General features: G+C 54.5%; 1 protein-coding gene across 2 annotated transcripts; it reads left to right on the forward strand.

Annotated features, from left to right (window-relative positions):
• The first annotated feature begins 61 nt into the window (after positions 1-61).
• Positions 62-12,027, forward strand: TMC4 (transmembrane channel like 4). Of its 2 annotated transcripts, XM_046682409.1 has the most exons (15): positions 62-201; positions 649-862; positions 2,655-2,800; positions 3,040-3,272; positions 3,393-3,514; positions 7,986-8,133; positions 8,751-8,918; positions 9,151-9,314; positions 9,572-9,698; positions 9,982-10,079; positions 10,431-10,614; positions 11,002-11,132; positions 11,227-11,382; positions 11,574-11,652; positions 11,756-12,027. In XM_046682409.1, exons 1-15 carry the CDS (start codon positions 123-125, stop codon positions 11,822-11,824), a joined length of 2,118 nt encoding a protein of 705 aa, XP_046538365.1. In that variant the 5' UTR covers positions 62-122; the 3' UTR covers positions 11,825-12,027. The 2 variants fall into 2 exon arrangements, with proteins under 2 accessions (XP_046538365.1, XP_046538366.1); XM_046682410.1 differs by lacking the exons at positions 11,574-11,652; positions 11,756-12,027 and having other exon boundaries at positions 11,030-11,132; positions 11,227-11,368.
• The last annotated feature ends 224 nt before the right edge of the window (positions 12,028-12,251 follow it).

Consider the following 12,251-nt stretch of genomic DNA (forward strand, 5'->3'; position numbering starts at 1 on the left):
CACAGTATTCCCTCCAGGCCACCTGGCGGTCAGTTACAGACCTGCCCTTGGCCCCTCCCTCACCTGGCGCCGTCCGCGCCCAGCCCGCTCCTAGAGACGGAAACACAGCTTTGCCTGGGACCATGGAGGGGAGCCCAACGTGGGAACCAGAGGCCTGGGGCTCCTCTGGGGGGTGGCTAGCACCCCGGGAGGCCCGAGCAGGTAGGGGAGCCCTGGGGGGTCAGGTCCAACCCCTCAGGCTGGCGGAAGTCCTGTGGGAGATGAAGAATGGAGGCCTGGACTCCAGTCTGAAGGGCAGAGGGGGAGGGGTTTTGATTCCTGGGTTTCTGGGGGAGAAGGCAGCGGGGACTCCTGGGTCCTGGGAAGCAGTCTGGAGACCCAGCCTCAAGTCCTGGGGGAGGAGAGGACCACCGGCTGGGGCTCAGGTGTCTGAGGAATGGGAGGGGCCAGGGTCCAAAGATCCTGAAATAAGGGAAGAGGAAGTTGAACAGCAGACCCAGACTCTTGGGTCTGAGGGAGGAGGGGCTGGGGGCCTGGACCCCCGGGTCTGAGGGAGGAGGAGCTGGGGGCCCGGACTCCTGGGTCTGAGGGAGGAGGGGCTGGAGGAGGATTCCTGAGTCTTCCCAGCCCCCTACCCTCCTGCACCAGGCCCGTCGCTCTCCTCTGTGCTCAATGAGCTCCCCAGTGCTGCTACTCTTCGGTACCGAGGCCCTGGGGTGCTGCCTTGGGGGGTGCTGGAGGAGGAGGATGAGGACGGAGGGAGGAGCATCCAGGCCTTGGCAGAAGTCACCCAAAAGGAGCTGCAGGAACCTCACGCTTCCCGGGAACTGCCTTGGCCTATGCAGGCCAGACGGGTACACAGGTGAGGGCCCCACATCCCACTTCCCAGCCCGGTGGGGACCACCTTCCCACTTGTTGGGGCTCTGTCTACTTGCTATCTCATCCTCCCTGCCTCCCTCAGGCCCCCGTCTGTGTCTCTGTGTCTTTACTTTTCTGACTCCAAGGAGTCCTGTCTTTCTGTGGCTCCAAACTCCCCTCTCCTGGCCTCTCAGTCTCTTCTCTCCCTCCAAGCCCGTCTCTGCCTCTGTTTCTTTCTGTGTGTCTGAAATCTGTTACTAGTTTTTTTCCTCTCTGCTTTCTGTCTTTCTCTGTCTCTGCCTCCTCCTCTCCCAAGCCTGTCACTCTTTTACTTCTGTCTTTCCTCTCTCCTTCTACATAATTCGTAGGGCCCAGTGAAAGATGTTATTACGCATTTCAAGATGGCAACAGCATTGGAAGCAGGCGTGGGGCCCCTCTGAGAGTGGGGCCCCGTGTGACTCACCCTTGTTTAGTGCTACAGTCCTGGCACCAATTCTGATGGGAGTAGGGGAGGGGAGGCGTCCTCCACACCACCCAGCAATTCTCTAACACCAGATGGGGGTCCACACTTCAACTCAACTATCTGCCTGGAGATGGCTTCAGATCCCTCAGGTTAAGGGCTCCCTCCTACAGGACTGTCCCCACCCCCCACCCCGACCCCCACTTCAGATGCTAATTGCAAGTCCATCTTGTCACCTGTGCTTCTGACGCTGGCTATACATCAGAGGTTCCCACAAACCCCTCCTTGGGTTCAATTAACTTGCTAGAACAGCTCACAGAACTCAGAGAGACACTTTAGTTACTAGATTACTGGTTTCTTATAAAAGGATATAACTCAAGAACAGCCAGTTGGAAGGCAAGGTATGGGGAAAGGGTGCAGGGCTTCCTTGCCCTCTGCTCCCACCACTCTCCCTGAATCGCCACGTGTTCACCAGCCCAGAAGCTCTCCAAACCCCATCTTTGGGCTTTTTATGGAGGTTTCATTACTAAGGCAGGATTGATTAAGTCATTGGCCATGGGCGACTGATCCAACCTCTCGCCCCTCTCCCCTCCCCAGACATCAGGGGCTGGGATGGAAAGTTCCAACCCTCTAGTCACGTGGTTGGTTCTCCTGGCAACCTGCTCCCATCCTAAGGTGCTTTCCAGAAGGAACCTCATTTACATAACAAAAGCCACCTTAGTCCCTCTCCACACTTCGGAAACTCCGAGGGTTTTAGGAGCTCTGTGTCAGAAAAGGGGACAAAGGCCAAATAAATATTTCTTAATATAAATCACAGTATTACACCTTCCTTCCTTTCTCTGTTTCTTTTTTTCATTTTTACTTGATGATGATATTTGCCTGGTGCATGAAACAAGGTGTCCAGACTCAAAGCGTATTCCTATAGCGAGTGCCCAGCTGAACTCCTCCTGGAACTAGAGACGCAGCATCGCGGCAACATCGCAGCTCCGCAGAAGCACCCCTCTCTCCCCGCAGGAACGCCTTCCCAGCCTCGGACGGTGGTCACTGCTTCCTCGTCTTCCTAGCTTTGCCACCTGTGTCTGCCTCCCTCGAGAGCCAGCTTTCCCTGTGCTCTCTGTGGAGCCGTGTGGGAACAGAATGCTGCAGTCTTCATTTTCTGCCCTGCTTCCTAGGCTTAGCGTCAGCTCTTTCTTTTTGTCGCTAGAGAGTATTCCACGGGATGACCACGCTGCAGTTCACTTCCTGGTCCTCCTGTTGGGTTGTTTCTGCATTTGGGTGGTTTCCATCTGGGGCTGCTAGGCCCTTCATTTTCTGTCTCTGACTCTTTCTCTCCCAGGCAGAGCCAAGCCCGGGACCAAGTGGCTCTGGGCTCAAGGTCCAGGGTGGCCCGCTGGGCCCTGGTGCTTGGATGGTCCAAGGAGAAGACGCAGGAAGGCCTGCGCACCTTGCAGCCCTGGGTGTGGACGCTGAAGAGGATTGGGGGTGCGGTTGGGTTGAGCTGGCATCTTGGGGCGAGCTGGACTCCCTGGTCTGAGGGAGGAGGGGCAGAGGGAGGAGGGGCTGGGGGGCTGGACTCCTGGGTCTGAGGGAGGAGGGAGTGGGGGCCCGGACCCCTGGGTCTGAGGGAGGAGGGGCTGGGGTCTGGGCTCCCGGATCTGAGGGAGGGAGGCTGGGTCGGACTCCGAAAGGAGCCCGAGGCCTCTCTCTGCCGCCCCCTGCAGGCCAGTTCGGCGCCGGCACGGAGTCCTACTTCTCTCTGCTGCGCTTCCTGCTGCTGCTCAACGTGCTGGCTTCGGTGCTCAAGCTCTGCATGACGCTGCTGCCCACCTGGGTGGAAGGAGATCCCCCGGGTCCGCCTGGTCCTGACACCTCCTCCCACTGCGGCTCCTACGACCCCCGCCCCCAGGGCCTGATCGCCTTCCCCACCCAGCTCTTCAGCTTGCTCTCTGGAGAGGTGCGCGCCTGGGTCGCTGGGAGACTCCCCCTTTTAGCCCCAGTGCCCCCCCCCAACCGCCCAGCTCCCTGAACCCTGCCTCTACCCAGCCCCATGTGACCCCTACCCTGCCCTCCCCAGAGTTTTCTAGAATGGTCTTCTCTCTTCTATGGGTTCTACCCACCCCGCCCGCACCTGGCGGTCAGCTACCTGTGCTGCGTCTTCGTCATTGGCCTCCTCCACCTGCTGCTCATCCTGCACCGGTCAGTGACACCCGCACACCCAGCCCCCCGGGCCGTGGGGGGAGTAGTGGTGGTAGAGGCACCCTCCCCAAGAATCCTGAGTCTTGCTCTGTTATCCCTTTCTCTCTGTTTGAGTTGAAATCCAATTAAAAAATGCTTCCTGGGGCCGGCCCCTTGGCCAAGTGGTTGAGTTCATGCCCTCCGCTTGGGCGGCCCACGGTTTTGCAGGTTTGGATCCTGGGCACGGACCTAGCACAGCTCATCAGGCCATGCTGCGGCCGCATCCCACATAGCACAACCAGAAGGACCTACAACTAGAATAAACAACTATGTGAAGGGGGGTGCTGGGGGGGAGGCCCTTCGGGGAGAAGAAAAAGAAAAAAAAAAGATTGGCAACAGATGTTAGCTCAGGTGCCAATCTTAAAAAAAAAAAAATGCTGAAGACCAGGGATAAAGGTGGGAAGTTTCTCCCTCCTGTGGCTTAGAGTCCAGTGGGGAAGGTAAGGCATTAAACAAGTAAGCAAATGAATGGCATCTTTTCAGGAGGGGAGAGTGCTGTGTCAGAAATGAATAAGGGTGGTTCCTTCACTCATGAAATAAATATTTCCTGAGCAGGTGCTATATGCCATGTGCCGGGCATTGTTCTAAGCAGTTGGTAAAACAGGAGAACAAACAAATCCAAGAGAATCCTGTGCTGATGGATCCGACGTTTTAGCAGGGAGAGACAGACAATATGCAATAAGCTGTAAATGAGTCAGTTGTGTGGCGTGTTAGAAGGTGATCAGGGCTCTGCGTACCAGCAGAGTAGTGAGGGGGATTGACCGTGATCTTGGGCCAGGCTGCTGTACGAATAGGGGGTCTGGGAAGACTCATTGAGAACGTGATGTTTACGCAAAGACGTTGAGAAGGTGAAGGATTTGGTCAAGCAGATACCCGGGGAGAGAGTATTCCAGGCAGAGGGTATGGCTGGAGCAAGGCGGGAGCAGCGCTGGCGTGTTGGAGGGTGTAAGGCAGCCTGTGCGACTGGAGCAGAGGGAGGCAGCGGGAGAGCCAAGAGAGATGGGGCCGCGTTCTGTAAAGAATGTGGCTTCTTTCTTAGTGAGCTGGGACGCGTTGCAGGTTCTTGAGCAGAAGATCCTCCAGGTCTGATTTAGGTTTTAAAAGAATTCCTCTATGGTTCTGTGGAAGACAGAGGGGTGAGGGGGAGGGAAAGGGAGAGAAGGAGGAGAGGGGAAGACAGGAGCGCAAGGAGCGAGGGAGAGAGTTTAAGGATGAGCAAGCCAGCAGCAGGTCCAATAGTTATGAGGTTATTGTAATAATCCAGGCAAGAGACAATGGTGGCTTGGACTAGGGTGGGGACAAGTGGTCAATTCTGGATTTCTTTTTCTTTTTTTTTTTTACATTGAATTTTTAAAAACTGAATTCTTTTCTTCCCCTGGCTTTATTGAGATATAATGGACACACATACCATTATGTGAGTTTAAGGTGCACAACGTGTTGACTCGATACATTTGTATTTTGCAATATGCTTACTACTGTAGCATTAGCCAGCCCCTCCATCCTGTCACACTTACCATTTCTTTTTTGTGGTGAGAACATTTAAGATCTACTCTCTTTGCAACTTTCAAGTGTGTGATACAGTATTGTTAACTACAGTCAGAATGGGCTACCTTAGATCCCCAGAACTTATTCATCTTACAGCTGGAAGTTTGTATCCTTTGACCAACATTTCCCCACTTGCCCCACCCAGCCCCTGCTAACCACCATTCTCTCTCTGTTTGTATGAGTTTGGCTTTTTTAGATTCCGCACAAAAGTGAGATCATACAGTATTTGTCTCTGTCTGACTTATCTCATTTAGCATAATGCCCTCAAGGTCCATCCATGTTGTCGCAAATGGCTGGATTTCCTTCTTTCTCATGACTGAATGATATTCCATTGTGTGTATGTACCACGTCCTTATCCAATCAGCCACTGATACTTAGGTTGTTTCTGTGTCTTGGCTATTGTGAATAATGCTGCAGTGAACATAGGGGTGCAGATAACTCTTTGAGAACCTGTTTTCATTTCTTTTGGATAGATACCCAGAAGTGGGATTGCTGGGTCATATGCTAATTCTGTTTTTAATTTCTTGAGGAAGCTTCATATCGTTTTCCATAGTGGCTGCACCAGTTCCCACCAACAGTGCGCAATGATTATTCCCTTTTCTCCACATCCTTGCCAACACTTGTTATTTCTTGACTTTTTGATAATAGCCATTCTGATGGGTGGTGGGAGGTGATATCTCATTGTGGTTTGCATTTCTCTGATGATTAGTGATGTTGAGCATCTTTTCATGTGCCTATGGGCATCTATATATCTTCTTTGGAAAACTGTCTATTCAAGTCCTCTTCCCATTTTCTGTTTGGGTGTTTGGATTTTTTTGCTATTGAGTTGTATGAGTTCTTTGTATGTTTTGGACATTAACTCCTTATCAGATATCTGATTTGCAAAGATTTTCTGTCCTTCTGTAGGTTGCCTTTTTATTTTGTGGATTGTTTCTTCTACTGTGAAGAAGTTTTTTAGTTTGTTGTAGTTCCCCTTGTTAATTTTTGCTTTTGTTGCATGTGCTTTTGGTGTCATGTCCAAAAAATCATTGCCAAGACCAATGTCAAGGAGCTTTTCCCCTATATTTTCTTCTAAGACTTTTTCAGTTTCAGGTTTTATGTTTAAGTATTTAATCCATTTAGGGTTACTTTTTGTGAGTGGTGTAAATAGGGGTCCAATTTCATTCTTTTGCATGTGGTTATCCAGCTTTCCCAACACCATTTATTGAGGAGGCTTTCTCTTCCCCATTGGGTATGTGAGCTCCCTTGTCAAATATTGTTGACTGTATATATTCTTTGTTTTTAAAATATCGCACACTTCCAGAAGAATGCACAAATCAAAGGGTAGAGCTTGTTACCTTCCCACCCATACCAAGAAATAGAACACGACCAGCCTCCAGAAGCCCCCTCAAAACCCCTTCAAGCTACCACACTCCCCAGCTTCCACAGAAACCAATAAGGAGATAAGCTTCAAGACAGACTGTTAAATAAAGAAGCAGATCAACAATTTCAGTTTGGGAGCAATACTATATAGAAAACAAATGGGATGGTGTGAAAGAGAAGGGATCAGCATGTTTCCTCTGATAAAAAAGGAAAGGCCAAGTAGGAAATATTTTCATCTTTGCCAGCCAGAAGGTCTCTGTCTCAGCTAAACTCTGCTCTTGTAGGGCAGGACTATGTAACAAGTGGGCGTGGCTGTGTTCCAATAAAACTTTATTGGCAAAAACAGCATTTGGTCCATGGGCCATAGTTTGCCGCCCCCTGTGATAGCAAGTAATGGATGGGGATCCTCATTAGATGGACTGATCGGTAAAGGACTCTCTGAGGAGGTGACCTGTAGATGGAGACCAGAAAGACGAGAAGGAGCCAGTCAGGTGAATGGCCAAGACAAACGCGTTCTAGGCAGAGGGGACTGCAGGTGCAAAGGCTCTGTGGTGGGAAGAGGTTTGGAGTGTTGTGGAAAACGAGAGGCCAGTAGTAAGAGGAGGAGGCACAGGATTTGAGCCTCGAGAAGTAGGTGGAGACCAGATCAGGTGGCCCCTGGCTGGCTGTGCTATGAAGGAGCCTACACTTCAAAAACAAGAAGCCGTGGAATAGGTTTTAAAGTGGAAAACCTCTGATCTGTATAAAAAGAAGGTTCCACTGGCTGAAGACAGAATGGATTCCAAGAGGGCACAGGTGGAAGCAAAGAGGCCGGGGTGGGGGGGGGGGGGGGGGGGGGGGCGGGTGGGGGGGCGGGCGTCCTCTTTAGTTGTCCACTGGGGAGGTGGTGGGAGCCTGCACCAGGGCAGTGAAGGTGGATATGGAGTCTCTGCCCAGTTTTCTCTGTTTCTTTTCCTTTCACTGGTTCTCTGTCACTTCCCTGGGTCTTTCCCTCCCTCTCTAGAGTCTCTTTATCTCTCTCTACCCCTTCTCTGACTCTCTGTCCTCCTTTTTCTGGGTCTTTCTCCCCCACCCGCCTTCTCTGGATGTCTGTCCTTCCCCCACTCTTGAGCCTCTGACCCTCTCTTTCTAGATCTCCCCTCGCCAAGTCTTTGTCTCCCTTTCTCTGAATCTCTGTCCCCTGTGGGGTCTCAGCCTCCTCTCTAAATGTCTGTCCCCAGGGTCTTTGTCCCTCTCACTCTGGGTCCCTGTCACCTTCTCTCTGGAGCTCTGTCCCTACCTCCTAGGTTTCTGTCTGTCTCATTTGGGTTTCCGTCCTCCTTTGGGTCTCTCTCTGAATCTCTCTCTTGGTCTTTGTCCCCCTGACCGGATCTCTGCCTCTTTGACTCTTTCTCCACCAGGTAGCAGCTTGACGAATGCCAGAGGTCTTAGGGTTCATTTTCCCTGTTTGTCCCATAAGAGGGGTTGCCTCCCCTGCTCACGGCTATCCTGCCACACCCCGTCTCTCGGGTCTCCTCTCTCTCAGCTCCGTGTCCGGACTGAAGCAGACGTTATTGGCGGAGTCGGGGGCCCTGACCAGCTACAGCCACCGGGTGTTCTCCGCCTGGGATTTTGGCCTCTGCGGGGATGTGCACGTGCGGCTGCGCCAGCGCAACATCCTATTTGACTTGCAGGTCAACTAGGAGCCCGGGTCTACAACTAGATGGGGTCCAGAGGGGGCGGGGCTGAGAGAATGGGCGGGCCTAGAGCAGGGATGGGGCTTCGGGAGAGATGCTGGGTGCAGCTTTCCTCTAAGGAGGCGGGCCTTGGAGGATGAGCTGGTTGGGAGGAGGCCACAGTAGGGATGCCTGAGGTCAAAGAGTACAGGAAAAAAAGCAAGCTGCAGGAAAGGGGCGGGGCCTAAAGCTCCTTGGTTCAAAATTCAGAGAAGGGTGGGGCCAGAAAGGGCTGGCGAAAGTAGAACCGGAACTCCTCACCTGACATGAGGGCTGGGCGGGGCCGCGGAGGGGAGCGGCATGCGGTGATGGGCGGGGCTTGGGTGCTGAGATGGGCGGTGGAGGGGCGGGGCGTGCTGGGCGAAGCCGTGGAGGGGTGTGGCTTCGGGTGTTGGGCGGGGCCGTGCTGGGGCGGGGCCAGACCTAAATGGTCTTGGGGAGAGCCCTGGATGGGCTGGGATTACAGAAGTCCTTAGAGGGGCAGTGCTGCGTCAGTTTGAATTGAGGGCTCTGGACCACCCACCCGCACGGGCCTCGGGGACTAGAACTCAAATGGACGTCTCTCCTGGCCTCAGGTGGAGCTGGAGGAAGCCGAGTTGCGACGCCAGGCTGCTTTGCGGACCCTGGGCCAGCATGCCAAGCTGTGGTCGGTGCGGGTGCTGCTCAACCTGCTGGTCCTCGCGCTCCTGGGGGCAGCCTTTTACGGCGTCTACTGGGCTACAGAGTTCACCGTGCAGCTGCAGGTGTGGAGGGTCACGGGGGAGGAGGGTCTGGGGGTCCTGGAACCTACGTTTCCAAGGGAGGAGACTGAGGCCTATGATTTCTGGGACCTTAGAGAGGAGGGATGTGGGGGAGGGGGGTTATGTTTAGACCTCGGACTTTAGGATCCTGAAGCGAGTAGGGGCTGGGGGAGGATGGCAAGCGTGGCTCCTCCAGGACCCCGAGCCTCTTCTCTTGGCCCATCCTGCCTCCCAGGAGGTGTCCTATGTTCAGCAGTTGCCGCTGCTAAAGCTCGTGGTGAATTACCTCCCGTCCATCTTCATCTCCGCGGTCAACTTTGTGCTGCCACCCGTGTTCAAGCTCATTGCCCCGCTGGAGCGCTATACCAGGAGCCGCCAGATTGTTTTCATCCTGCTCAGGTTCCAGCCTTCTGGGGTGGGCTGGGGATGATGGTGGGACCAATCTAGGGACATTGCTTCTAGCAGATAAGGCGTGGAAATCCTGAGGATGTGGGATCCAATGAGATCTGGATTCAGATCCCGATTCTCTCCGTCGCTGAACCTGTTTCTTTTTCTGTGAGGTGGGGGGGAATTGTGAGCGTGTTCCACGCAGGAGGGTCCTGGCTCCTGGTGGGCACTCGGTTAGTGCTGATTCCCTTTTTCATTCCCCTTGCCAGGACCATAATTCTCCGCCTGGCCTCTCTGCTGGTCCTGCTCTTCTCTCTCTGGAATCAGATTACTTGCGGGGGCAATTCGGAGGCTGAAGACTGCAAAACCTGTGGCTACAATTACAAAGAAATTCCAGTGAGGAGGACAGGGGGCCGGGACTCCTGGGTTCTTGGAGGAAAGCAGGAGCTGGGTGGGTCCAGACTCCTGGTTTGGGAGGAAGGAGGAGCTTGGCTGCTAGAACACCCTCCTCTTGAGGACGGAAGTATGGATGTTTGAAAAAACTAAGGATCCCCCCCCACCCCCGCCTGAGTCCTCTGCTATTGATAAGCCTATTGATCATATGCTTGTGATTCGGGGACTTGGATGCTTGGACCTCCAGACGCCAGGGCACTTTCTGACACTTTTCTTCCTTCCTCAGTGCTGGGAGACTCGGGTGGGGCAGGAGATGTACAAACTCCTGATCTTTGATCTGCTGACCGGCGTGGCAATCTCGCTGTTCATCCAGTTTCCTCGGAAGTGAGAGCCCCGCCCCTCACTCTGGCCCCGCCCTATTGGAACTGGCCCCGCCCATCCCCATGGGATCTTCCTCTTTGCCCCGCCCATCCCCCTGGGATCTTCCTCTTTGCCCCGCCCCCTTTCCTAGCCCCACCTCTGACTGCTCAGTTTCTTAGCCCTGAGTCTGCAGCCCCCCCCCCCCCCCATTTATTAGGTAGTTCCCTCTGGCCCTGCCGTCTTGACACCCACCTCCAGAACCTTGAAAGCTCCGCCCCTTGTCAGATAGGCTCACTTCTCATTGGTGGGCGGGACGGTGGAGGCGGGAAAATCCGAGCGGGTGCGCCTCTGACTTGGCCCGGCCCCGCCCCTTAGGCTGTTCTCTGCGCTCTGTCCTGGAGCGCTGGGTCGCATGGTGGGGACTCAGGAGTTCCAGGTGCCCGACGAGGTGCTGGGGCTCATCTACGCGCAGACAGTGGTCTGGGTGGGGAGTTTTTTCTGCCCTCTACTGCCCCTGCTCAACACGGTCAAGTTCCTGCTGCTTTTCTATTTGAAGAAGGTGAGGGGTGGCGGGAGCACCCTTGGGTCTGAAGCGGGAGGTATTGGGGGGTGGACTCCTGGGTCCTGAGGTGAGGGAGGGGACTGAGGGATGTGACTCCTGGGTCCTGGGGGAGGAGGGTGCGAGGGGCCCCGGACTACTAGATCTTGAGAAAGGAGGGGGCTGGAGGACAGACTCCTGGATGTCAGAGAAGGAGAGGTCTAGGGCATCCCAACTTTTAGGTTTGCGGGAAGAGGGCACTCAGGCTTCTGGGTCTGATGGTAGGAAAGGATCGGGGACTGCTGGATCCTTACTGAAGAGGGGGCCAGGGGCCAGGACTCCTAGATGGTGACGAAGGAGAGGCCAGGCTCAGACTCTTGCGTCTCAGATTCTCTCCTTCCTCGACAGCACACCCTCTTCTCCACCTGCTCCCCAGCCTCCCGCACCTTTCGGGCCTCCACGGCGAATTTCTTTTTCCCCCTGGTCCTTCTCTTGGGTCTGGCCATCTCCACCGTTCCTGTGCTGTGTAGTATCTTCCTGTAAGTGTGAAAGGTGCTGCCTCTTTCTCCCTCTGCCCTCACCCAGGGTTCTGACTCTTGGCCATCCTTGAGCTCTGCCTGTATTTAATTTCAGGATCCCGCCTTCTAAGCCGTGTGGTCCATTCCGGGAGTTGTCATCCATCTGGTCTCAGATCCCTATATCGATTTCCAGCCTCTCTCAGACCACCCAGAACTTCCTCTTCTTCCTGGGGACCCAGGCTTTTGCTGTGCCCCTTTTGCTGATCTCCAGGTGAGGGGGAGTTTGAATGTGTGTGATCTGGGGCCCCCGCTGCCTGTGTCCGAGAGAGGAGGGGGCTGGGAGCCTGGACTCCTGGCTCTGAAGAGGGGTTTGGGGGTCTAGACCCTTGGTTTCTAATGAGCCATACGTTGAAGATATTCTAAAAGGGTTTGGAGAGTGGCTTTCATTCCTGTCTCTTCTAGCGTCCTGATGGTGTATACCCTGGCCCTGGCTAACTCATATGGACGCCTCATCTCTGAGCTCAAGCGTCAAATAAAGACGGTGAGCCAGGCCAGGTCCCTGGGAAGGGGTGCTGGGGGATGTAAAGGGACATGGGGGAGAGAAGGTCTGTCTCACCTCCACCTCTCTTTACCCTCTACCCCAGGCGGCGCAGGATAAAGTGTTCCTGGCACAGCGTGCAGTGGCGCTGAGCTCGGCCCAAGGGGCTCTTTGACCTCCCCAGCCTGGCTCAGGGTGACAGCCCACTTTCAGACCCAGACCTGCCCCCAGATCCTTTGCAAGCCTCGGCCATGTCATCGGTAAAATAGGAGATCTGGAGAAGACCCTACGCCCTTCCAGCCCTAGGATTTCGCTGCCAGTCCCGGACTCCCCAAGGAACCTCTTTCTTGTATCAATAAACACAGCCGAGGCTGCTGAGCGCTCTTTGAAACTTGCGCCCTGAAGCCTGGGGGCAAGGCTTCCGCGGGGAGACAAGCCAATCAGATGTATTGGCCTCGACGGGCGTGCTAGCCAATCGGCGGCGGCGTCCGGTAGCGTCGGGGGCGGGGACATTTGTGATTGGTCCGGAACCTCGATGAGAGGCAGTCGCTAGGTGACACCAAGATTCGGGCGAGAATCTTAGCCAATCAGCTCTCGCTATA

Source organism: Equus quagga, chromosome 13 (assembly GCF_021613505.1).
Source record: "Equus quagga isolate Etosha38 chromosome 13, UCLA_HA_Equagga_1.0, whole genome shotgun sequence".
In the NCBI taxonomy this organism is placed as follows: Eukaryota; Metazoa; Chordata; class Mammalia; order Perissodactyla; family Equidae; genus Equus; species Equus quagga.